At 47.0% G+C, this 26,792-nt stretch overlaps 1 protein-coding gene across 4 annotated transcripts in view; it reads left to right on the forward strand.

The window, feature by feature from the left end:
* The first annotated feature begins 157 nt into the window (after positions 1 to 157).
* Positions 158 to 26,792, forward strand: part of KCTD20 (potassium channel tetramerization domain containing 20) — a 28,193-nt gene continuing 1,558 nt past the window's right edge. Inside the window, exons 1-8 of one of the 4 annotated variants that reach the window (XM_064399161.1) lie at positions 2,699 to 2,782; positions 3,696 to 3,820; positions 21,318 to 21,514; positions 22,161 to 22,437; positions 23,469 to 23,571; positions 24,083 to 24,203; positions 25,152 to 25,349; positions 25,797 to 25,907. In XM_064399161.1, the coding sequence (XP_064255231.1) occupies positions 3,756 to 3,820; positions 21,318 to 21,514; positions 22,161 to 22,437; positions 23,469 to 23,571; positions 24,083 to 24,203; positions 25,152 to 25,349; positions 25,797 to 25,907 (1,072 nt within the window). In that variant the 5' untranslated portion in view covers positions 2,699 to 2,782; positions 3,696 to 3,755. Of the gene's footprint in view, positions 253 to 2,698; positions 2,783 to 3,695; positions 3,821 to 11,336; positions 11,414 to 21,317; positions 21,515 to 22,160; positions 22,438 to 23,468; positions 23,572 to 24,082; positions 24,204 to 25,151; positions 25,350 to 25,796; positions 25,908 to 26,792 lie in introns of those variants that run through there. The other 3 variants (XM_064399163.1, XM_064399164.1, XM_064399162.1) reach the window with 3 other exon arrangements.

Below are 26,792 nucleotides of genomic sequence, written 5' to 3' on the forward strand. Positions count from 1 at the left end.
GTTGAACTGGGCTGGACTGGGAGGGAACTGGGCGGGGACTGGGTTGAACTGGGCCGGACTGGGCGGGCTCCGCTCCCCGCGGGCGCCAACCCCTCTCGCCCCGCCCCCTCATGATTTCTTGGTTTCTATTGGCCAATTGGGGAGCCAATCACGGATCTGGCCCAATCAGAGGGCGGCGTGGGCGGCGGGCGGGGCTCAGAGGCGGGGCCCCGCCCACCGCCCGCCTGAGGGAGCGGCCGCGGCGGGGACGCGGTGAGTGCGGCCTCGGGGGCCGGGGGGCGGCCGCGGACCCTGCGGGGCTCTGCGGGCCCCTTCCCGCTCTCCTCTGGGCTTCTGGGGGTCTTCTGCGTGCCCTCGGCGCTTTGAGGGCGGTTACGGGCCCTGGGGCGCGCTCAGTGCGCTCTGTGTCCGGAAATGGGGGTTTGGGGAGGGCTTTCCTGGCCCAGCGGGCACAGAGGAGAGTGCGGGGCCGAGAGGGGCCTGGGGGTCACAGGAAACCCGGGGGTGGGGGCTGAGGTGCTCGCTGAGGGTCACGGGGGGCTCCGTTGTTGTGAATTGGCTTTGGAGGGGGTTCGGGGGTGTCTGGGGATCAGAGGGGACGTGGATGAGGGGTCTGGGGGGTGTCTGGTTATCACAGGGGATGTGGGGCTGAGGGGGTGTCTGGGGGTCACACAGGGTGTGCTGGAGTGGGCTGAGGGAATGTTTGGGGGTCACAGTGGACCCTGTTATTGTGAATGTGCTTTGGAGGGGCTGGGAGAGCTTTGGGGGCTGCTCTGAGGGTGCCTTGTGTGCACTGAGGGGGGCTGCCTGTGAGGATGGGGGTGCTGCCACTTTGTAGTGTTTATTCACAGAGGGGGTCTCCTACGCTGTGTGTTTGCTGGGGGCTGGCACTGTTATCCCCAGGTCAGCACTGCATCCTCGTGTCCCGGACGTGTTCCCATTTTCCTGGGCTGTGTGTGAGGCTGGGGCTGTGCCCAGTGCCCCGTGCTGTGCCCACCACCCCCAGGATGGAGCCAGCCTCCCCTCGGGGTGCTGGCTGGACACACACCACCCTCCCACACATGTTCTGGGGCTGTAGGCTAGTGCAGTGTTCTTCTTAAACACGTTTAAAGCTTGAGTTAACTTTCTTTTTCATCCCTCATTTCTGGCCCCACTGTGCTTTGGAAGGAGCAGGAATTTCTGAGGGGTTTTCCCCTGAATGGATGAGTGGGTGAGACCTCAGCCCACCTCTGCTCGTAGGTACATTTTTGTGTCAGCTGTGGTCCTGCCTGTCTCTGTTCTGCCATCTCAGTGACCTGAGGCTCTTCAGGGAAGGGATGATAAAAATGCAGTCTTGGGTATGAGGTTTAATAAGACCAAGGTCCAGGTGCTGCATCAGGGTCAGGTCAGCCTCCAGTATCAATCCAGGCTGGGAATGAAGAGCTGGAGAACAGCCCTGGGAGAAGGACTTGGGCATGAGCTGCTTGGACGTGCCCTGGTCAGGAGTGTTGGACCCAGAACCCCCAGAGCCCTGGGCTGCTCCCCAGCGTGGGCAGCAGGGACGGGGGGGTTCTCTTCCTCTGCCCTGATCTGGTGAGACTCCACCTGCAGAGCTGCCTCCAGCCCTGGGGTCCAGCACAGGAAGGGCATGAAGCTGTTGGAGGAGACCACTGAGATGAACAGAGGGATGGAGCAGCTCTGCTGTGAGGAAAGGCTGAGATTTGGGGTTGTTCAGGCTGGGAAAGAGAAGGTCTGGGGTGACTGTATTGTGGCCTTCTGGGAGCTGAAAGATGGAGAGAAACTGTTTACAAGGGCCTGGAGTGGCAGGGCAAGGGGGAAGGGCTTCACCCTGACAGTAGATTTAGATGGAATATTGGGAAAAAATTCTTCCCTGTGAGGGTGGGCAGGCCTGGCACAGGGTGCCCAGAGCAGCTGTGGCTGCCCCTGGGTCCCTGGCAGTGCCCAAGGCCAGGCTGGATGGGGCTTGGAGCAACCTGGGCTAGTGGAAGGTGTCCCTGCCATGGCAGGGGTGGGACTGGGTGAGCTTTAAGGTCTCTTCCCACCCAAACCATTCTGGAGTTCTGTAAAGCTGGCAGATTGAGAACCTCTGTAGGGAGAGTGTTTTGAATTGTTTTGCCGGGGTTGCTGTAACCCAAATGGTGTTGTAGCTGTAGATTATGGCTTTAAGGCAGGGGTCACCTGTGGTCCCTGTGAGAGCTTTATCCTCAGCTCAGCCCCAGTCCTTCCTGCTGGCAGTAGCAGCAGCCACAAACAGCCTGTTGGAAGGAAGTTGTGTCTGGGAATCAACGGGAACCCTGAGCTTTCCCTGTTCAGGTGTGTCCTTGTTTACCCTGTGCAGGCTGCACTGCTCACAGTCACCTGGCTTGGAGGGTTATAAATACCTCAGTGCTCAGTTCTCAGAAGTGTTTTCAGTGATCTGAGCATCAAAACATTGAATTATTTGGGACGGGAACTGTGGGTTAGTGTGTAGGCAAAGCTGCTTGTGAGAGTTATTATTTTCCAGGCTGGATTTCCATGTGCCTTTATTATTATTCTGTTTAGGGAAGCAGCACCTTTTGCTAAAATAAATACTCTGTTTATAGCATAACTCTGTATTTACATCACTAACAAATGCTCTTTTGCAAAGCAGCCTGTACAACAATTGTCTTTATTTTCCATAATAACATCCATGTTCTGATCTTATGCCTGGAATGCAGCAGCTTATGTAAACCAGGGGAAGCCTGTGCAGAAGACTGTCTAGACCTTCTTCACCTTATCTTAAAGCAATTAAGGACAGGTTAAAGTAAGTTCTGCTGTCATCAAAATAGGCATGTGCTGATTTTTTTTGTGTTTGTTTCAAGACATACTAATTTGCAGCATGTGAAATGCTTTTTGATATCTGTTGATGCTGTCTTCAGCTGCCAGAATTAAAGGGGATGAGTTTTGTGTTTGATTTGGGCATGAAAGGAATGATCTTCCTGGTAGGAGTTCATGACATCATTTTATTTTGGGGAAGCTTTCTGTTTTGTAGTTGCTGTCTATAAATGAGTGGAGTTCAGTGAGCTCAGTCAAGCTGCAGGGCCAGCTGGGAGAAGTTGGAGGTGAAAGAACCAAACTGGTTATTTCTATCCTTCTTAACAGTGGTGAGAACCAAGTAGCAAAGTCATTTGAGTTGTTTGGTGTGAAGTGCATGTACCTGCAGACAGAGAAAGTGAATATGGGATTTTCTTGGGGTTGTTTATTTTCTGGAAAGGTTTTGAGACAGTTCTTGGAGTGGCAGATAAGATTCCAGAAGCCTCATCATTCTGTGCTAACAGAAATAAATCATATAAGATCCATCTAGAGTTGTTGGATGTGTCCAGTATAAAATCACTCACAGTTACACTTTGTTTTCCTGTGCTCCAGAGTCCTTACCTGAGCTCTGCACACCAGTAATCAATATTTGCCTCCCCAAAGTATTTTTAACCATCAGGCTTGAGAAACTCTCTTACTTCAGCTGATGTGATCATAAGTCTGATCTTACCTCAGTCCTTTGAAGTTCCTTCATGTTTTGGCTTGCTCAGTCCTGCCTTCTCAGAATCCAAGAGTTTCATAACCACTTGCTTGGAGTTTTCTGTTCAGGATATTGTAACATTTTTTGTGTGGTGACTCAGTCTGTCCTTACAGGTCATGAGAAGTAAGAATCATCATCTCATTTTATTACTTGATACTTTCAGCCCTGAGTTTGGGCCATGCCAGGATGTGTTTGTCACTCGACCTCATGTTGAACTCATTCCATGTGCCCACGACAGGCAGCCAAGTGTTCAGTTCACTGTGTAGCAGTACATTCAGGAGAACCAAGGTATAATATTGCTTAAAAGTCTTGCTGTTAATTCTACTTAAACATCTGAAAACCCATAAGCAGAAAATTTGGGTGTAGAGAAAAGTAAGTAACATTTCCCCTGTGTAATGAATTTGCTGTAAGGCTCCAGTGCTGTAGTTAACAACACCTTTGTCCCCCTTTGCCAAAAGCTCTGATCACCAGGGGACATTGGCCCCTGGGACTGGATTAATAATTGCATCACAGAGCTGCAGAGTCTGTTTGGAAAGTCACTGCACAATGGAAGGCCAGCTCAGCAGCCAGATCTGGGGGAAGGAGCTTTGCAGCACTCCTGAAATAGCACCTGTGAGCTCTCTTTGGTGCCTGTGCTTGCCAAAGCCACTGTCGAGAATTCTTCCTCCTCCTAGAAAGTCACATCCTGCCTAATTAATGCAAATGAGTCTTCTGAAAGCTTCAGCCTGGGATGGACTCTGGAACTGCTGTGTTCTGCTTGGGGATCCCAGAGGAGTGTGTGGATAATGAGCTCTTTCTTTACAAGAAAAGTGCTGAGTTGGTGCCTACTGATAAAGGTCACTTGAGCTGTCTAAAGGATCTCCAGATTTTTAAATTAGTTTCTTAATAAAAAGTGAATTTAGCCAGAGAATCAGTACATTACTGGCTAATTTCACCCACATAGACAAGCAGCATAATAAACACCTTTTCTGTGGGGGAAAATGTAAAAGAATGGTGAGCCCTCAGCATTTTTTTCTTCACTTTATTCATAAATAGCATAACTGGAGTTAAGTAAAGTTTAGAAATTACCAATTTGGAGTCATTAACATTTTTGTAGAAACTGTGATTGCAATATCTTTTTTGGGGAGACCTGGCCAGGCTGCTGATGAAAGCCACTCTGATTTTGGGTTTCTGATCCCAATATCCCCTCTGATTCCAACATGACAGTTGGGTAGCACTGCTGGACCATCTTTGCCAAGGCTGGTACAGTTTTGGGTCTCTGGCTTTTGGATGGCCTTGCCATGTGAATTGTTCTCTGAGCAGTGCAGAGAAGCTGGGATTTGTGATCCAGGCAGTGGGGAGGGGATGTGTATTGGGAGTGTTACAGGGCAGTAATTGCAGGTGCTGAGTCCTGGAACCTGCCTTCCCTGTGTTATTCCATCAGTTTTCACAAGCATTTCTCCTCCTGTGTCTTGCTCCAGTTCTAATTTGCAGTCACAGTGTGTCCTCCAGCCTCTGCACAGACTTCACTGGCCCCTGTGGGCTTTGGATCCACTTTTTGGAGCACAAAGAGCACTAAGGACTTTTGAAGGGCAGCTGGTCCACAAGCACAGGCCTGAAATCAAGAAGGAAAATCAATGTCTGTTAGTCTTGGAAGCAGCATTGAACATGGGCTGTAGTTGCTGAAGCTCAACATTCAGTAATTTCTTCTGCAATTTGTGCTTGTTTTTTTCTTGTTGCCCTCAGAACAACCTCAAATGTGTTGTGTGCAGCTGTTAAAAATTGTGTTAATCCATGAATTGGTCCTGGGAGCAGGAATGTTCAGCCATTGCTTTGGTTTTGCTACTGAACACACAAATACAGAAATACCCTTGTGAACTATAAAATGTAACAGTCATATGTATCCCACTGTCAGAGTGACTGAGAATTACTCACCTTTTTACTGCAAGAATAAAAAGCTGCCTGAGGTTCAATACAGAAATAGCCAAAAGAAGCAATAAAAAAGAGGTGATGGAAATGGACTAAAGATAGAGAAATGAGAGTACAGCTCTGTGTCAGGTCTGCTTCTGCAATTTGTGGACAAATAGTCTAGATTAGAGTGTGTTAGTCAGTCCTGCTTTCAGTGGCAGCAGCATTTCCAAGAACTGGGAAATGGATGCATTTCCCAGCCAGCTCCCATAAACCAGTGCTACGTCCCTGACCTGTGCTGGGTGTCAGGGTTTAGCCCATTGAATCAGGAAGTTTTCAGGAGGAGCTTGGCAGCCATAAAACCAGGAGAACTGACCCTTGTGACAGCAGGGAGAAGTGCTGTGTAACAGTTGGTGATTGCTGCTGCCACGTGCTTTGTATGCAAAGTTTCAGCTACGTAGCTTTGCAAAACAGAGAGGAAGATGTAAATAACAAGGGCATGTTTAATAAAAGAGGGGTTTTCAGGAAATGCATTTCCTGGACTAGAAGGCATAGCTGAGCCCCTTGGAGCCCAGCCCTGTGGCTCGCTGTGCAGGGACAGCAGCTGGTCACGTTTCCTGAAATGAATCCGTGTCCACGTGATGCCTCTGGATGTCCTGTAAACTGTCAGGATTAAGCATCTGCCCCACTTTGAGCTATCTGCTCAGTTTAATAACCATTCACGTTATTTTTTTTCTAAGTGGTGCCTGTTTTATAACTGAATGACTGCAGTTCTCAGGTTATTCTGGTAACTCCAATAAATTGGAGTGAGAGGTCCACAAAAGATGTGAACGTGGGAAAAGCAGGAAGAGAGAAAGTGATGGCAGCAGCAGCAGAGTTTCTGGATGGACTGGAGATGAGCACGGTGGATTTTCTGAGTCCCTCAGTTCATGTGCTCAGTATCAGCTGCTAGTTCAACATGACTGGAACAAATAATGGAGAAAAATAGAATAAGGAGGCTTTAACCTCCGTGAAAGTGAGCTCATTTCTTCTTCCTCTGGGCAAGTGGATTAAAAATCATGGTGTTACATAATCTCTACCCACAGAAAAGCTTCTGTCTGCCTGGAATGTTATCTGCTGTGGCAGTTGGTGGCTATGAATGAGTTCCCTAATCCATTGACAGAAATGTTCCAGCAGGCACTTGCAGACTTGCCTGTAGTTTAATGCTTGCTGAGAAGCCCTTAGTCAGGTGTCAGGGGCTGATACAGCCTCAGGAGATGGATGTGTACATAGCAAAGGCCTTTAAACTGATAGGGCTTTTGGAAAAAAAATACTTTACTGCCTGTGCTGGGAAAGGAATCCAACTAAGGAATAGAAAAGAAATAGAGATCATTAAAACCTCAGGTTCTGATTTGCAATTAAAATTTGATTTTTTAAATCCATGGAGTTTCATACATATGAGCACAACCTGGCATTTTTCTATAGTATCTAATTTTTCTTTTTCCTTTCAGACTGTAACTGACCAAGTTACAAATGTGAAAAATCATAAGATTATTCACTGATGTGCAAAGCAGATGAGTCAGATATATTTGAGAAGTGGTTCAGCTTTAATATAAAGTATGTAAAGGCTATAAGGTTTTGCCCACATCCAGGCTTTGCCGAGATCCATCCTAAGCATGTGTAAATTAGCTAATTTGAGTCTCTGGGGAGAGGCAGGTTTCAGCTTTTATTCTAAGTGCTGCTGATGTCTGGACCCAGCTGTGCTGCCCAGCGATTCCAGAGCTCCCTTTGAGTGCGGTGGAATCCATCGGTTGGGATGCTGCACTAATGGAGAGCAGTATTGATCACGGCATTCCTTGGGCACGGGGGAGAGGAGCTTTCTCCTTCCCAGCATTTTCTCCTGTTTCACATCCACTGATGGGGCTGGAGCATCTCTGCCCCTGCCCCAGCTCAGGCTCGGGGTCAGGCTGTGCTGGGTGGGGTGGCAGGGGCGCTGTGACAGCTCTGTCACTGCTCCTGCTGTCCTGGGGGTGGAAGTCCCCTCACAGGGCTGAGCAAGGTGGCTCTCAGAAGGACCAGAATGAGTTTATTTGATGCAAGGAGCTGTGTTGACGTGCAGTTTTGCTGTCAGGCCCAAGGAGTGATAAACAGCTGGGTTAGAGGAGGTCAGCTGGGGCTGCTCTGCACAAGATACTGAAGTGAAACCAGTCTAATGATTTCTGTTACCTTGTGCTGGCTGAGCAAGGGGGAAACTGGGTTTGTTTATTGATAATTCTAAAGCTGTGGAGAGCTTTGTGCATTAGCACTGTGCTATATTTAAAAGGTATCCTGTCTGTCAAATGTCCCTATTACAAAATGTTCTTTGCCAAGATCGTGGGCTCCTCTTTTTTAAGGTTGGTTTTGAAAATCAATTGTTTTCAGAAAATTGGTTAATGTGTCATGGCTGTAGCACCTCTGTGTGTCTTGACTTTGTGCTGTTAAGTCATTCCAAGAGCATTTTAAAGGTGTTATGAACAGCTATAGGAAATGCCACTTCACCACTTGGAGAGTAGAATGATTGCACTTCTGAGAGATGAAATCATTCTTAGTGCAGAAAATAGTGTTCTCTAGCTTCTCACCCTGTGTGCTGCAGACACTTAGTGCTATCTTTAATTAGAAGGCTGTCACAGCTGAATTAAAAATAACAACTCCAAACAAAACCTCCTGTGAACCAGCCTGAGAACCATGAGCCTTAAAGGCTTTGCTTCTGGAGCAGCTGGAGCCCTGACAAGGAGCATTGCAGCCTCATGCTGCCCAGGCCTTGTCTGGCACTCAGGGCTGGAGGAAATGTTCCCCTGCTGGGACTTCTGTTTGTGGGAGAGGTGCTCCATGTTCAGCAGGAAGAGGTGATGATGTCTCGTGTCTTCAGCCAGGCTGACAAAAGCCACCTCATTTCAGGCAGGCCATGTTTAGAGCTCTGAAATGTCACAGGGTGGTCACCTCTGGTCAGCACTGAGTTGAAATCCTCAGGTTAGAGGGAGCTGCTTTTGGGACATTTATAGACCCTTTAATTAGCAGGCTCTGCAGGGAAACCTGTCTTCTTGGTAAGGATTTATTAAGATCACACATAAGCTCTGCTGCTGCAAGATGCTAATTAATGTGAGAGTCTCTTGGATTATTCAGAAGAGTGAATATCCCTCACAAGGACAGGCTTTGAAGACCATTTCCTTGAAATAAGTAACTTTTAAAAATTCCTGGAATTTCTTTTGCATGTTATCTTTGAGATAGACACGAAACCAGCTACAGTTTTGGCTAGAATATGGCTGGGTTCTTGCTTGTCAGGGTAAAAACAAGCCAGAGAGGCCTGCTCTGGAATACACTGCAATTTTAGAGCTTTCCCCTTTCAAGAGTGACCTTATCCAGTACCCAAATGGACACCTATCAGCACAAACACCTCATTATGTGTGTTGAAATAGGCATCTTCTCTGCTTTTTCAATTTCTTTTTTTTTTTTTTGGTGGTATTTCCCTTTTTTTACTCCTTCAAAATACAGCTCCAGTTCCTGGCTAATTTTGCTGTAAGGCTGCACTAGCCAAATATTTTTGTGGAAGAATTATTAGTCATAGAAGAAAGAATGTAATGGAGTATTCTTAGAAAGTGTTATAACTATGCTTGACATGTAAAATATTTATCCAGGCATGTAAACAAAGCAAGAGGTGTCTTGCTAATGTGCCCTTGTAAACCTTGGCTGGTTTGAAATCACGAACTGTTTTTCAGTTCTTGAAAATAAGGTATCAGGTTCTCTGCTGACACGAATTGGCAGAGTGCTAATGGTTGGCCTCACCTAGATGAAATTGTAGCCCCTGCTCTTGCCTTCCTCAAAATAAACCAGGAGGTGTTTTCCAAAGAGCAGTAATTGTGCTAAATAAAACTCCCGTGTTTGTTTTGGTTTCGGATTACTCAGTATTATTTGCAGTTACTAATGCAGCTGCACCGTGAAAGGAGCCTTATGTTTGTTTTGCTTTTTCTTATTGTCTGCATCTTAATGAGAATTAAACCATGTGTGATTCGGAGTTTTTTATAAGGACAACACTGATGTTCCCTTTGTGCCCCAGCTCTGAGGAGCATCTCTGCCCCTGCACAGGAAGGTTCAGCTGTGGCTTTATCTGAAGCAGCCTCCAGCCCTGCTGGGGTGAGATAGGGCAGTGCCCGTGGGGACCCACATGGTGCCCCTGGCAGGGACCCGCTGCCAGCCTGAGCTAGCCACCCCTGGGGCAATTCCCGCTGCTGGGGACCCTGACTGCCAGCCCAGCTTCTGCCCGTCCCTCTGGGCACAAACTGCTGCTGGACCTGGAGTCTGAGCCTCCCTCAGCCTGGCAATAATTCCCTGCAATTTAATTGTCTGCCATTGCAGCCTCCCTGGTTGGTTTCTTGGGCTTGCTTTGAGTTTTTTCACTGTTATTATTTTGAAAGCGCCTGTGACTTGCATCCAACTTTCAAAAATGTGCCACCTATTGTAAGTTTAGGAGCTGCTGCCGTGTCATTGGTTAGAAATGAATGGCAGATGAGCTGGGAATGAGTGAGCAGTTACTTGTTGGGATCCCTTCCAGGGCAGGAAGGCGGAGTTCTGAGCTGCTCGCAGCCTTGCTCAAATAAGAGCCCAAACAAGTAGGTGCTTTTTGCTGTGGGTGAAATGTCAGGTAACTTTTTGTAGCAAGCAAAAATGTAAATGATGAGAGGAATTTTGGTTTAGGGTATTGTCTGTGCTGAATTTTTAATTTTTACTTAAATTAATTAAAACTCGTGTAGTTCAAAACACACTGATAATACACCAGTGCTCATCTTGAGAGATCCACAATGGACAGTTGCTGTCCTAAAAACAAACAGGGTAATTATCAAAGCTAATTTATAAATATACATACACAAATTACGTAAATTATATATAAAAATATATGAATCTGTTATTTCTCCTGATGATGGCCACCAGCCTCACCTGGTGTGTGGCAGCACCTCTTGGTGATTAGACATTCTTGCTGTTGAAGTCCCCCAGCCTATTGCACCTGTATCTGTTCAGATGAGAGAATTGGGCATTAAAGAAAGAAAATCTTGCCCCCAAATCAAAAGTAATAACAAGTTTTTGCCTACAAAAGTTGGTAAATTAGTGACTTGGGTTTTTTTTCTATGTTGTATTGCTTGGGGTTTTTTTAATTAAGAACTCTCTAAAGGCATCTTTTATTCAGACTTGCCAGGACACATGTGCTTTTTCATTGGCATGAGTCAGGTGGAAAATAGTTTCCTGCCTGTTTAGACTCTCTTTGCATTAAAAATTACATATTATTGATGATGTGTGATATATTTAATTCTGTTGTTTTGTGAAATTGTGTTTGGAGCAGTCTCTGAGCAACCCAGCTGTATCTTTGGGGAAGCAGTAAGAGCTAGAATCGATTGATTTCATATTTGAGCTGACAGAGGGGAACATTTCCAGGTGACACAGACAGGTACTGCCTGGGCCATGGCACAGCAGCACTGAGGGGGTGGTGGTTCCTACTGAGGCTCTTCAGCAATGCACTGATGTGTCAAAACAACTCTTTTTATCCTCAGTTACTGTACATTTGTTTGGGTCCAAGTCCTGGGGCTGCTGGCCTTGGGAATCCACGTGTACATAACCAAAATTCTGGTGGTTAATTCCTCTCTGCCTGTCTAGGGGATGTGTGGCAGGAGGGTGTTTTACCAAACGCCATCAAGGGTTTAATAAAACTGGGCTTTCTCTACCACACAATTCCTGCAAAAACAGTCTGAATGAAGAATTTGGAGAGCTTTTCGGGAGGCTTTTACTGAAAAGAGCAGACTTTAAGATCATATCCAAACGAATCGGCTGCAGGGACTCTTAACCTGAAATATTTCCATGAATCAGCGCCCGCTCGGGGAGTGCCCGGCGCTGCTCCCGTTTAAAGCCCGCAGCTGGCCGGGCCCGCTGCTTCGCTCTGCCCGGGAGCTCGGCGGCGTGTGCGGGGAGCCCAGCGCCGATGAGCCGGCAGTAAGTGAGGGTGCTGGGCACAGGGTTTGCTCCACGCTTACACCAGGACCTGGGGGTGATCGCTGCTCTCAGAACTTCTGCTGGTTGCAGGTGGATCAGAGTCTCTGTTAGTACTCCCACAGAAATGCTCGTCCTTATGCAGTTTGCTGCGGTTTAGAATTGAAAAACTGGACTTCTCATAATTCAAATGAGAAGACAGATTCTCTGTTAGAGCTCCTTCAGAAATACTCTTGTCCTTACGCAGTTTGCTGCAGTTTAGAATTGAAAAACTGGACTTCTCATAATTCAAACGAGAAGACAGATTCTCTGTTAGAGCTCCTTCAGAAATACTCTTGTCCTTATGTAGTTTGCTGTGGTTTAGAATTGAAAAACTGGACTTCTCATAATACAAATGAGAAGACATTCTCTGTTAACACAGATTCTCTGTTAGTACTCGCTCAGAAATGCTCTTGTCCTTACCCTGTTTGCTGCAGTTTATAATTGAAAAACTGGACTTCTCACAATACCAATGCAGGAATTGAAATAGTAGCAATTTGGAACCAAGTTGGATTTAACTGCCTAAGAACAAAGCTGAGAAATAAAAGGGATGTCCAAGGGATAAGGCAGCTCTTGCTTTTTTATGCTTTGCTGAAGTGTGTGGGATTTTCTGAAATCTTTATAAATACTTTTGCAGCAAATTGTAGAGCAGAGAACACAGCCAAGCTCTGTTGTCTGCTGCACTCACTCCTGTTGCAGGTTTTCACCTAAGTATTTGTACTTCATTTAACACAGGTGAAGAGACTGTAACTCACAGGTGTCACCTGCCTTAAAACTTTATTTGGCTCAGTATTGTTTATTTTAGCAGGGAACATTTGTTTTTTCTGTCTCTAGGTAAAAATATCCTGCTTATATTTGCAACAGCTCATCTTTTGCCACAGTTTTTTCCCCTTTTCTGTGATCAGATCTGCACTGTCCAACCTCCTGCCAAGGAAGGAGGTGTGTATTCTGTGGGCATGGCCAACTTTATTAAAAGTGCTGAATTTCATCAGATAGCACTGGCAAAGCTGCCATTGCCATAGGGGTAAGAAGCTCTTTGTGAGGATCAAATATTAATTTTTCAGGTGACTGTTTTTATTCCATGATTGTGAGGAAATACCCTTTACAGTTTATTTGGGTTTGCTCTCTAGCATGAATACCTTGGGCCTCAGAGAGAGGGAAATAAAAAAGCAGTAGGGTGTTGATGTGGTGAGGAATTTTGCCCCCGTGGTGGAACATTGCTGGATGCATTTCATCTCTTCTGTTGGTGAGGCTGCCACGGTGTGACCTTCCTATTTTGGGAAAGTCTGTAATAGGTTACATGCAGTTAATAAATATCCATTATTTTTCTGCATGTTTCAGTCTTGGTGATTGTAGATTGGCAAAAGAAAAGCTGCTGTGAGTGTGGGGCACTGGTGAGGGGTCAGTTCAGTGCATGAACTGGGCACTGGTGGTGACAGAGGGACCTGGTGACCTGGGTCTTAAATCAAGGTGTGCAAGTGCAGTGTTAAACCCTTAAACCCATATTGCCAACTGTAGTTTTGAATTGCATTTGTAGAAACAGTGGATTTTTGTTGAGCCTCAAGTAAATGAGTAAGTCAGTAAACTTTGCTAACAGTGTAGCACTATGCACAGAATGGGAGAAACAATCAAGCATTTCATCAGCCTCCTTGCTGTCTCTTGCCAACTTTTTCGGGCTGTCCTGCATTGCATCAGGCCTGCTGGACATTATTTTCCATCTATCATTTGAAGCCAGATGGAAAATGAATCCTCTGTATATTGATAGAGTTATTTCATAACAAGGGAAAAGCTTTTTGTCATGTGCCTGTGCTGGTTCAACCTATAAATCAGCTTTTATTGTCTGCTTGTGTTGGGAAAATGAAATGAGGATCAGTAGGAGGTTTGTGAAGAGCATGTGAAGGCTGCAGTTGGATGTTTTTCTCTCTGGTACAGTCCAGGTGCGTGCCTGGACCATGCTGTTCTCCAGGGCTCCAGGTGTATCTACAGGTGCCAGGGAGTGGCAGCCCCACACCTGCCCAGTCTCACCTTGCCCTGGGCATCTCCTTTGGTTCAGGGCACGGGGCAGTGCTGGGGGCTCAGCCTGGGTTTCCCTGGCTGGGAGAGACCTGAGGAGCAGCCTGGGAGAGCTGGGGATGTCCAGCCTGGACAGGTGACCTTAGACCCCCTTCCAGTGCCTAAAGGGACTAAGGGAGCTGGAGAGGGGCTTGGGACAAGAGCCTGGAGTGACAGGACACAGGGAGTGGCTCCCACTGCCAGAGAGCAGGGATAGATTGGGAAGGGATTGTTCCCTGTGAGGGTGGGCAGGCCCTGGCACAGGTGCCCAGAGCAGCTGGGGCTGCCCCTGGATCCCTGGAAGTGTCCCAGGCCAGGCTGGACAGGGCAACCTAGGACAGTGGAAGGTGTCCCTGCCTGTGACACTGCTGGGGTTTTAAGGTCTTCTTAGTTACAGAATGAGCCATCAGGTCTGGTCTAATTTTTTGATAGAGGAGAACGTTTCATTTTTTGCCTTTCTTTCTCGTGGATGAGTTCCTGTCACTGTGCACAGCCCTCTGGAATGCCTCCCTGCCACTGGGAAGTTTTATTGCAGGTGAACTGGGCTGCCAGGCAGAATCTTTAGTTTTTTCTCTTTCTCTGGGAAAATCTTCATCTGATGATCAGAAGCAAATAGTTACTATGAAAATTAGAAGTTGAATTGCTGCCTACTTGCCAATATTAGAATTTTGCAGATCAAATTTGATGGCTGCTTTTTTACTGAACCAGTGTTACCCAGCCCAGGGGAGTTCCATTATCTCTGTGCTGCATTCCCTGCTATGGTTTATTCCTTACAGTGATTCCCCTAATCCTTAAGTACAGGAAACACTCCTTATTTATCTTAAAACTGTGGGATTGCCCCTTTTCTCTCCAAAGTAGAAAGCCAATCATTGCTAATTTGTTTCTCTGCTTTTATGTTTAGAGAAACTTTTGGAATATTCTAAGGAGACCTTTTAAGAATTTATGCTGGTTTTATCTGATATAAAGTTAGTTTTCTTCCTGGTAGCTTATAGGGGGCTGTGGTTTGAATTTTTGCTGGAAAAAAAGAGGTTGATAACACAGGGGTGTTTTAGTTATTGCTGAGCAGGGCTCACACAGCACCAAGGCCTTTTTTGCTGCCCACCCAGCAGTAGGCTGGGGGTGCAGAGGAGCTGGGGGACACAGCCAGGCCAGCAGCCCCAGGGGTGGATATTCCCCTCCTTGTGGCATCCCAGGGGTGGATATTCCCCTCCTTATGGCATCCCAGGGGTGGATGTTCCACTCCTTATGGCATCCCAGGGGTGGATGTTCCCCTCCTTGTGGCACCCCAGGGGTGGATGTTCCACTCCTTGTGGCACCCCAGGGGTGGATGTTCCACTCCTTATGGCATCCCAGGGGTGGATGTTCCCCTCCTTATGGCATCCCAGGGGTGGATATTCCACTCCTTGTGGCACCCCAGGGGTGGATATTCCACTCCTTGTGGCACCCCAGGGGTGGATGTTCCACTCCTTGTGGCACCCCAGGGGTGGATGTTCCACTCCTTGTGGCACCCCAGGGGTGGATGTTCCACTCCTTATGGCATCATGCTCAGCATACAGAGCTGGGGGAGGAAGGAGCAGTGTGGGATGTTAGGAGTGATGGTGGTTTTCTTCCCAGGTGATGGAGCCCTGCTCTCCTGGGCATGGCTGAACACCTTCCTGCCCATGGAAAGCAGGGAATAAATTCCTTTTTTGCTTTGCTTGCATGCACAGCTTTTATAGAGTCATAGAATGCCAGGCTGCCTTGGGATAGAAGGAACCTTAAAATTCATCATATTCCACCCCCTGCCATGGCAGGAACACCTTCACCAGCCCAGGTTACTCCAAGCCCCATCCAGCCTGGCCTTGGACACTTCCAGGGATCCAGGGACAGCCCCAGCTGCTCTGGGCACCTGTGCCAGGGCCTGCCACCCTGCCAGGGAACAATTCCTTGGCAGTATCCAATGTATTCCTGCCCTCTGCCAGTGGGAAGTGATTCCCTGTGTCCTGTCAGTTCATTATGAGCAGTCCCTCTCTGGCTTCCTTGGAGCCCCTTCAGATGCTGGAAGGTGTGTGAGGTCTCCACACCACCTTCCCTTTTCCTTTACCTGTTAAAATGTCTGGATCTCAACCCACGAGTTACTCTTCCAGTTCCCTCCCCATCCCACCAGGGAGCAGTGAGCACGTGCCTCTTTGGGCTCAGTTGCCATCTGGGGTTAAAGCAGGACACAAATTAAAGCCAGGCTTTAGCCAGTGTGGAAAGACGTGCAGTTCCATTAGAAATCCATCTTGTTCTCAGAGCAGGGCTGTGGAATTAGGTCAGGCACACCCTGCGTGTTTCCTGCTTGCTCATATTTCTGAGAATAATTGTACATGGCAATGTTTTTGTAGACTTAAAGGAGTGTTGTCACCTTAAAAATGAGTTGTTTGGAGTTTTATTTCTGTCGTGATGGTTAGGCTGCGGTTTAGGAAGAGGGGAGGATTGTTCACCAGCTGATTCACTCTCTGCTGGTGCTTCCTCACCGTTTGCAAACCAAATGGTGAAGTAAAGCCACTGGTTTCTACTATTCTTACTCTCTTCCACCTTCTCTCTGGCCATGCAGATGACAGTGAGACCCTGTATAGGCTGTCAGTGGATTTTGGCAGCTAGGCTTTTCATGATTTTTCTTTGAAGTTTCTGTGAAGTTATTCATACCTAAAATACTCTCTAATGGCTCTTTAAAAAATTCCAGTGAGTATATCTTTATAGTAAAATATTGTATTTATGTAATACAATAAATAAAAAGTAGAAACCAGCATGTTTGTACTGATGCTTTTGTTTTCTCTTGCTTAATAAATGTGCTGTATCTAAATGGGATTTTTCTGCTGGCCATTTTGCAATATTTGAGTTTCTTTTCATGGCACACATCACCTTGTTCGTGGTGCTCTGTGCAAGTGAAGCCATTCAGCTCTTCCAGTAACGGGCTGAGAGCTGCATTGGGCAGTGGCTTTGGATGTGCTTTAGATCCCTTAGGGTGGGGAAGGATAATGTACTGAAGATGTCACAGCCTCTTTACATTCCAGAACACTTCCTTAAGGATTGCAACGAACAGGGATCAGCCTCTTATCTCATTTGCAGCATGAATTGTTTGTACCAATGGTGCATTGCAAAATTAAAGTGTTTCCACTTTGTGATTAAAAACAACTTAAATACGACTTCCATGTTTTTCCCTCAGCAAAAGACAAGGCTCCAGACAAGTTCAAACAGAGATGATTTCAGTGGGACCACCAGCACAGGGTCTGGAGAACAGAGATGTTTGTGCAGTTGCACAGCTCATTCTTGACATTGTTGTGTTCCAGAGGAAGGAGTGGCCCACATGCTCCATGTACGGCCAGAGCCAGATGGGAATTTTGGTTTTTGATTCTGATAGTGATTCAGTTTTTAAAAAATAAAATTCCAGCCTTTCTCTGGCTGGAGGAGCCCTTTCTCTGATGTTTAGAGCTGAATATGACCTGGGGCTTTTGCTGCTCCTGCGTGCCCAGCTCCCACAGTCCAGCTGTGAGGCTTCATCTCCTCTGTGGACTGGTCCTTACCTGCTCCTTCAGGATCTGAGCATGCAAACAAATCACAGAGGAGTGAGGAAAGACATCAGGCTGCCTGTTCACTGCTCCTGAGCCATCCCGTGCTACCAGCCAATTCACACTTCCCAGAGGGTGGAAACGTGCATGGAAGGAGCCCTGTGAGGAGGGTGGTGACCTGGCACCCTGCTAGCACAGGGGAGCTGCTGGTGCAGGGCAGGGAGTGAGCAGTGAACGTGCTCCAGCTCAGCAACACCTGAGTAGGAGTGGGGCTGCTGCTCTCAGCCTGGGGATTAGGTCTCTGCCTCTGTGTCCCTGCTTTCTCTCATAAAACACTTCCCTGCAGTGCTTCCCAGGGCTCTCAGGAGCAATGAGCAGTTCATATTTGTAAAAAGCTTTGAAGCTGAATGGTGCTAATTATTATTTATAGGCATTCATTCTCACCACGGGTAGTTCTCCTTGATCCTGGGCATGAAAGGAAACCGGGACATTTGTAAGCTGGTCAGGCAGGAGTTTGGCCTTGAAGTCTTTATGTACTTGTTTCCCCACTGGGTTCTGGGTGTGTTTGTAATATATTTGTCACATTAAATGACCAGTTTGGGGATTTATTGTACCAGCCAGATGTGCCAAAAGATCTTTACTCATTTCCCTCAATTCTGCTGACACAGGACATGCAGGATTTTGGCATGCCAGGAGACAGGGAAATGCCATCAGCCTGAGCTGGGTCGATGATCAGCAGGACTGGGTGTTCCACTTCCAGGAAAGGGGAAAGTCAGACCTTGTGCTTGGGAGAGCCACCACATTGCAAAGGGCAGCTGTTTTCAGCAGGTTTTGCTGGTGCTCAACTTTGTTGAAGAAAACAGAAGAGAAGGAAGGGAAACTTTGTCAAACAGCTGGGACATTTTTTCCCTGACAATCCTGTTTAGCAGATGAAGCTGCAGAAGGGGTGAAATGACAAGGGAAAATGAGTGTATTGTAGTTCCTGAGTAACTGGTAATAGTTCTGTAAATAATTTCTGAGCTGCTGTAGTTAAGGACTCTGCTGAAGGGTGTGCAGGGTCTCTGCATTTAGTTCAGAGCTTGAGGTGATGAACAAAGATTTCAACATTTGCCCATCCCAGTTTGATTGTTGTGAAATTCAATCTGTTGGTGTTTCGTGCTATTTGACATCACTTAAATGGGGCCTGTGAGGCAGAGCTCTGGGGAAGTTAGGGAGTCTGAGTGTCCCTGAATAACTCTGCTCTTTGCCTTCATATACTCTACTTACTGATTTGATTTCCTGCCTAATTTCTCCTCTCTGCTGAGTAATGCATTAAATAATCAAGAGATTGTTCAGGCACTGCAAGGGGAGGTTGTTGGCAGAGCTGCAGCAATTCAGCACTGCTGGAAGAAAGAGGCCCAAGAAGTAAATTTTATGCTTATCTTGTTTTCTTAATGGAGTTCTTGTCAGCTCACAGAACAAATCCTGTTCCCTGGTGAGTGTGGTAGCATCAGCTTTGTCAGGGATATTGTTTCAGTGTAGGAAAATTAATGCTGGGGGAAAAGAGTTCCTGAGCACTGCCCAGTGTGGTGTCTGTTCCTCTGAGCAGCCTGGGCTAGTGGCAGGTGTCCCTTGAGAGGCTTTAAGGTCCCTCCAACCCAGAGCATTCTGGGGTTCCTCCTGACAGCCAGCAGGTCTCAAGAATGACTCCCTTTAAGGACTTTCCCTTAGGGTTAGGGTTATGGTTATATATCTGCTCAACAAGGGTGTTCTTTTCCCTATCTCATAATACCTTTCCCTAAGTAAATCAAACTGCATTTAAAAAAAAAAAAAGGTTTTGGCTTTCAGTGCAGTACCAAATTTTAAAGCATTTTGGTTCAGATTACAGGTTGCAGAATGTTCTGAGTTAAAAGGGACCCACAAGGATCCTTAAGTCCAACTCTTCAGTGAATGGCCCATGCAGGGATTGAATGTACAACCTTGGTGTTATCAGCATCCTGCCCCAGCCAACTGAGCTAATCTCAGGGTCAAACCATACAATATAATAATTCAGTGAATGTATCTGAAATCACATTATTAGTTGTATAAACACTTTAACATTTGCTGTCTTGAAAAATTCCATTTCCTCACAATAACTACAGTGCTGTGAAACAGGGGAAAAGTTGACTTTTTGTTCCCCTAGGCATTGTCAATTCTGGAATTGATTTAAAGGCTTTTGGGTGGAAGAGGTAGGGATGAGCTTTTTTTTCCCTTCAGGGTGTTTTACAGTATGTGGGTCTTCATATTTAGATTTCCCTCTACGCCCCTGTGTCCCAGTGCCTGGCACTGCTGACATTCTCCTGCCCCTTTGCTGCTCTGGCACACAAGAGAAGAGGGCAGAGGGTTGCTCAGGTTGTTCACATGGAGTTTGTGTTACTTCTGATCAGGTGAAAGATTTGTTCACATGTAACCACATCCATCCCAGCTGAGGAAAGGTTCTTCCCCAGAGGGGGCTGGGCACTGCCCAGGCTCCCCAGGGAATGGGCACAGCCCCAGAGCTCCTGGGACAGGGTGGGATTGTTGGGCTGTCTGTGCAGGGCCAGGAGCTGCAGTGATCCCTGCGGGTCCCTTCCAGCTCAGGATGTTCCATATTCTCCCTGGAGGATGGCTGGTCACACAGTTCATTGTGGGTGGTCCTGCAGCAGCAGGGAGGTGAGCTCTCATGCTGATGTTCTCCTCCAACTCAAGATATTCCATGAGTCCATTCCCAGGTACAAGGCAGCATTCACAGGGGCTCCTGCTGAGGGGTTTCTCCAGGGTCCAGGCAGCCAGGACAGGAAAGCAGCCTGGAGGTGTGGGGAGTGGGAGTTTTCCCACACTGGGTATTTTGGTGAGGGCAGAGGGCAAGGCAGTGCTCTGGGTGCTGTTCAGGTTGCTGGGACTGAGATCACCCTTGGGGGCTCCTTGTGTCACTGTGCTGCCAGCCATGGCCTTTAAAAAAATAAATGGTTTTGTTGTTGGCAAAAATCTTCCTTTGGATGACCATCACATGGTGTTTAAACAGCAGATTTTCTAAAAATATACAGATATAATAATGCTGGCAACTTAGAATTGGGTTTACAGAACAAAGGAATGAATTGTTACTCATTTTTTAAATTCTCATTAGGAATAAAATGCTTAATTCAGACTGCCAGTAACAATGAGCTTGAAACCCACTACTGAACTGCTCATTAAGGCCTTCAACCTCAGCAGGTGCTGGCCAGAAAACTCAGCAACTCTGACTTGGCATTTTGCTGTTTTATTAGTGCTGTGTTTTATGTGCTTTGTCTCTGCCAGGCGTCAGGGATGGCACCTGCAGGCCATGCACTCATCATGCAGCCAAGGGAAAGACACAGGACAATTGTTCTGCAGGGGGGAAATTGGAAAAATTCATTAACGAGGAAATTGGTGTTTTATGTGTGAGAGAGTGAAAGGAAAACACTTGAAGCCAAGAAAGGAGAGCTGGTTCTTGTCCAGAGCAAAGCAAATGCCAGAGAGAATGAGGGAAAGAGACAGCAAAGAGATCTGATCTGTTAGGAGATAGAAAGGAGTGAAGTGGGTCTTAAAAGATTGAAGGAGGAAGAAATTTTACTTGGAAAAAAAAGGAAGCTGTGTCTCTGCATATGCTGGAAGAGCATTCCAGATGTGAGTGGCAGTGGTTAAAGCATCCTGTGTGGGGCTGCTCCTGCCATGGCTGCTCTGCACCACCCAGGTGTTTGTTGTGGCACTGTAGGGGTTAAATACTGGGGGGAGCACTGTGTGACAGCATGGCATAAATCAGGAATAAAGAACCAAAACCAAGCAATGACTGGGAGCAGGGAACCTCCTGGTCAAACCTCAGAGTGGTTAAGAGGCAATGCCTGAGCTGTTAACTGGGAAAATGTTACATTTCAGGCTGTAACCATGTTATAGAGCTCATTTGGCCAGGACTGAGAGGAATATAAACACTTTTAAAGAGCTGTAGAGGTCTGGAGGAGTTGCCAGGAAGGTATTTGCAGGAACACACATGCGATGTAAATACATCAGTGGCTTTAGACTTAGCTTTAAAAAAGTGAAGATCTATAAATTAAATAGATTTAATAGACCCCTGATTACTTTAAAATCTTTTTTTCCCCTCTTCCCAGGTGGGGGTAGGGGCATAGCCATAAGCCTCTGAAACACAGTTAAATACCTGAAGAAATGCCTTTTGAGTCTGGGGGACCTTGTTTGTAGTACCAAATACAGAGATTTTAACTTCATTGCTTGGGAGTTTCTTCCCAAACTAACAACCTGGATTCTCTCTGCAGCTCTTCTCTTAGGAAACGCCACCAGCTCCTCACAGCACGGAGGCCCAGCATGAATGGGAACTGTGCTGGGGGCACAGACTGGTTGAGGAATCTGGAGTCCAGTTGTCCTGTGGAAAACAGAACTGTAGCAGCCCATGAGTCAGAAAAAAGTTCTGTGGTGTTAGGAGGTCACAGCCCTGCAGTTCCCAGGACTGAGGGTAAGGATAATGCCCTCAACCTCGTAATCTTTGAGGGAGATTATTTTTGGGGCTTTAAGGGGTGCAATATTTTGGAAAATGTTCTAGTATCACGGGCAGTTTGCACTGGGCAGTATGTGCCCTGCCTGTGCCAGGCTGCTGCAAAGGTCAGAAGTTCACAGCAGAGTTCAGCATCTTGGCAAAACCATCCCACAGGAGTGCCCTGGCCAGCCTGGAGCTGGCCCTGAACAGATTCACTGCAGGCATCTGGGCAGTCCTGTGTGCCCACCACGGCCTGGCACCGGGCACTGCTGCCTTACACCACTCTGGTGAGGTGTGTGCTGCTGCTCAGCTTCCTGTGGGAGTCCTGCCAGCAGACTGGGTCTGCATTTCTGGCCTTGTTTAATGCCTGGGTTCCTGCCCTTTTCAGCTGAATCCATCTTGCTTTAACAGGGAACATTAAGCACCATGGCTCACCAAAACATCCAGCTGCTGGTTCAGTTCAATAACAGTCTAGTTTTATGTCATCTAACATCACCCTGACAGTTATGGCATCCTTAATTATTGCATGACTCAGTTTTCTCATTTCAGTAGGAAGTGTTACTATGAAATGATGTTTTTCAATAAATTCTCTGTTCCCCTCACAATGTTTGTTTGTGTCCCTCAGGTTTGGATTCTGAATGCCGACACAACACTTGCCCAGTGAATCCCCAGATCTGTAGCATGCTGTCTGCTCCTGAAGAACCTCACAACTGCCATATCCCAGATGGAAATAAGAGACAGATGGAATATTTTAATACCCAGGAACGCCATGGCTGTGCATTGTCTTCAAGCAGCAGTTCCCAGACAGTAGCTCCAGAGAAGGTGACCCTGGTGGTGGATGGCACCCGCTTTGCAGTGAATCCCCAGATCTTCACTGCTCACCCTGACACCATGCTGGGAAGGTGGGTCACTTCTCTTGCCTTCAAGGTAGTACCTCAAGACAATGTTAACTTTTTTTAATGGAATAAACATGTAATGTTTGTTTTGTGATCTCATCTGTACACGTGGTGACCTCAGTCAGAATTTGGCTGTGAATGAGTCCTGGAAGACCTGACCAGATGGAGAGTTGGTGGTTCTCTGGATAAGTCTCCCTTTAGTCCGTGTCCATCAAAAAATGCACACTTTTAGCCAAAGGTGGTCTCCTTTTCCTTCTCCCCAAGTGTTTGCCTGGTGTGTCAGCTGAACATCTGTCTGCAGCTGATAACCTTCTTCTTGAATGGGGGATATGATAATGCTCCATCCCTTCCTTCTGCCACCTCTTGATACTCTCCAAAAAAGAAGTCACTCAGCTCCTACTGAGAGGTTGGAGCCTGTTGCTGCACCAAGAGCTCCTCTGTGCTGTATTGCCAGCACTTCACCTCTCTGGCCAAAGGGTTCTCTTGGGTCACTGACCCTTGCATGGGTTATTGTGTAAAACAAGGCATCCAGAGTCATGTGGAGTTATCTGGAATAGGTCAGTGCAAGGGCTTTATTGCCAGGGGATTTTCTGCCCCAGGACTGAATGATCTGTTCCTTTGGCTTGTTCCTTGGAGTGCAGTAGCCAGAGCAACAGAGGCCTGCCTGAGCCAGCTCTTGTCCTTATTTACTAAGGAAGAGATTGGAGTGGAGGTTTGAGTTACTGTATCTGTGTCCCTGCTGGGCTTCATCACAGAATCCTGGAATGTCCTCAGCTGCAAGGGACCTTGAAGCTCAGTTCATTTCACCCCCTGTCTTGGGCAGGGACCTTCCACTAGCCCAGGTTACTCCAAGCCCCATCCAGCCTGGCCTTGGGCACTTCCAGGGCTGAGGAAACCACTGCTTCTCTGGGCAGCCTCTGCCAGGCCCTCCTCGCCCTCACAGGAAAAAATTTTTTAACCCCAGTGCACCTGTTTGTCTCTGGAATAAATGCATTTCAATGTTCTTGTGCACTTACACTGTTCCTTACCTCTTCCAGAATGTTTGGGCCAGGCAGAGAATACAATTTCACCCGGCCAAACGAGAAGGGCGAGTACGAGATCGCAGAAGGGATCAGCTCGGCCGTGTTCCGCACCGTGCTGGTAAGGGCAGCTCTGCAGGTGGGGGGAAAAGAAAAATATCTGTTTGTCACATGTGCACAGCTGAGTCATCTCCAGGCAGCTGCACTCCCTGGAACATTCTCATTTTACATTTTGCGTTGTGATTTCTAAAGAAAAAACATAGCTTTGGTATTAGTCCGCATTTCAGATATTTGCTTGTGTTGCCTTTTACCTTTTTTGTGTCCTGCTGTTGTAATTCCTGAGCTGTATCCTGAACTTGTGGTTGCATATAAATACATATTGCTTATTATGATATTATGAAACCCTGTGCCATGGAAAAGTTTTAACTGGAGCTCATCATTTATCAGACCCTAGAGGATCTGCAAAAAGATGTAGATTCTCGAGCAAGCAGAGCTGTTTTACTGTGCACAGAGCTATAAATAGTTTCAGTATCTCTCCACTATTAGTAAACAAAATAAAGAACTAATCAGGAATTACCATAGTCCAAGATATTAATAATTTTTCTTTCCAAAAAATGTCCTTTTATTCACAGGATTATTACAAAACTGGAATCATTAACTGCCCTGATGGGATTTCCATCCCAGACCTTCGAGACACATGTGATTACCTCTGCATAAACTTTGATTTCAACACAATCAAATGTCAAGATTTAAGTAAGTACGGAGAAAAATTGGCTCTTAGGAGATCATCTGCAGGACATTGAGCACTCTGATCCTGATTCAGTGCAGTTCTTAGTCTTGAGCTTTAGTTTAAGCATGAACACATGGATTTCACTGGGGCTCAAGTTGCATTTAAACAGCTTCCTTTTGCCTGCTTCAATCCAAAGTGACCGAATCCTTCAGAACACAGAACACAGGCACTTTGCTCCAAAAGCAAATTATAAACATTTTAGCCTCTTTTTCTAACAGAGGCTGAGCAGAGCTTGCTGTTACTGCCAACAAAATGAAGGCTAAAAGCAGGATTATAACCCCTATCCAAAATGTACCAGAGAATCATGAATAATTTAAGATAAAGGCTGATGGGCAGAGCAGGAACCAAGGATACCAAATGTGTGGAGAGCAGTAGAATTCCTGGTCATGAAGGGATTTGATTGGGAGCAGCTTTTTGGTGGGCATGCTGGCAAAAAGAAGTACTTTTAACACAGGCAGGTCTGTGCAAGGCACTTTACTGAAATGGGGTGTGTGGTATCATAACACAGGCTGTGGGTGGAATTTCCTGCCCTGTTCTCTGGTGAGTGCTGCCTTCACAGGGAAGACAGCAAAATATACTTTCAAGGGCAGAGGTTGTTGCTGGAAATTCAAGTTAAGTATCATAATGAATTAATTATTCAGTCTGTTACTGTTTCACTGTATTGATTAGAGCATGGTGGGTTTTTAATGGGAATGGAATGGTTCTGCAGTGCAATTTGCATCCCATTTGAAATGCAGTCTGCACTTCTGACTTTGCCAGTTCTGGATCTGGAGGCTGTTGATGTGTCTGAACATATGCTGAGCATTTTGTCTGAAGAAGAACTCTGCCTGTGCTCTCGGATGGATCTGGGAAGTGCAGAGCTGAGATATTTTCATGCTGCAGCAAAGCTGCTGTGCTCTGTGTCTCCTCAGGTGCTCTGTTACACGAGCTCTCCAATGATGGGGCTCACAAGCAGTTTGACAGCTACCTGGAGGAGCTGATCCTGCCCATCATGGTGGACAGCGCGCGGAAGGGCGAGCGGGAGTGTCACATCGTGGTGCTGACCGATGAGGACACCGTGGACTGGGATGAGGATCATCCACCTCCCATGGGAGAGGAGTATTCTCAAAGTAAGGGCTCTGCACTCTGTTCCACACCCACCCAGCCATAAGGAAAGGACACATTCCCAAACTGGCTTCCTGCAGGAGGAGATGCTGGCACGTGGAGCCCTGATTTGTGTGCTCTGCATGAGCTGGTGCTGCTGGAGGCAGGATGCCTGGCTAGTTAGAGCTGATCCCAGCACTCACTGCACTTTTCCTCCTGTTTCTGCCTCTCCCTAAGCCTTTTCTAGGCTCCTTAATGAGGCAACATTCTTTGCTTTACACTCCCGTCACCACCCAGTCTATCGAGACTGTGATTTGCATCTGTGCCTCCCAAAAGGAAGTGCAATTAATCCCAGTGAGGAAAACAGACACCTGAAGTCATCCTTGGAATCCACACCTGGCTTTTGGCACAGCAGGGCATGCCAGAAGCAGGTTCCTATTTGTTGATTCTAATCACCCCTTTTATTTCTCAAGTCCTTTACAGTTCCAAGCTGTACAGATTCTTCAAGTACATTGAGAACCGGGACGTGGCAAAAGCCGTGCTGAAGGAGCGGGGCCTGAAGAACATTCGCATTGGCATCGAAGGTAACGTGCTGCTCCAGCCAGGGAAGTGCATCCCCAGGTGACTCCACAGCCAGCACAGCCTGCTTTCTGCTGGACTCCAGGCATTGCCTTGTTTACTCTGTGGTTTACATCTATCTTTATGAAGCCAGTTAAAACTCGGCGTGTTTTTCTTTTACCTCTACTGTGTTCCACTGAAATTGGCCAGGGGGCTTAAAGGAAAGTGAAAGGTACATAACATGTACGAGAAGGACTTGTCTCCTTAGGAATGAGTAAACAGGAAACAGGAGTCAAATGCCTCCACCTGCTGATCCAAGCTTTCCCTTAGGGAGCTTAGAGAACGCTGTGCTCTGTCCTGGGAGACTTCTTTTTATAGTAGCTGTGTTTGCTCACAGAATGGCTGGTGCTGTGCAGCACCTGCAGGCTGCCTGCACACAGTGCTGCACCCTCTTGTCAGGGAATCATGGAATGATTTAGATTGGAAAAAGCCTCTGAGGTTATTGAGTCCAGCCATTAAACCAGCACTGCTAAGCCCACCACATCCCCAAGTGCCACATCCACATGTCTTTTAAATCCCTCTGTGGATAGTGACTTCACCACTGCCCTGGACAGCCTGTGCCAGGGCTGGACAACCCTGGTGAAGAAATTTTCCATAATGTCCAATTTAAACCCCTCCAGCACAGCTTGAGGCTGTTTCCCCTCATCCTCTCCCTGTTCCCTGGGAGCAGAGCCCAGGCCCCCCCGGCTGTCCCCTCCTGTCAGGAGTTGTGCAGAGCCACAAGGTCCCCCCTGAGCCTCCTTTTCTCCAGGCTGAGCCCCTTCCCAGCTCCCTCAGCCCCTGCTGATGCTCCAGACCCTTCCCCAGCTCCATTGCCTTCCCTAGACACGCTCCAGCCCCTCAATGTCTGC

Source organism: Passer domesticus, chromosome 25 (assembly GCF_036417665.1).
Source record: "Passer domesticus isolate bPasDom1 chromosome 25, bPasDom1.hap1, whole genome shotgun sequence".
NCBI lineage: Eukaryota > Metazoa > Chordata > Aves > Passeriformes > Passeridae > Passer > Passer domesticus.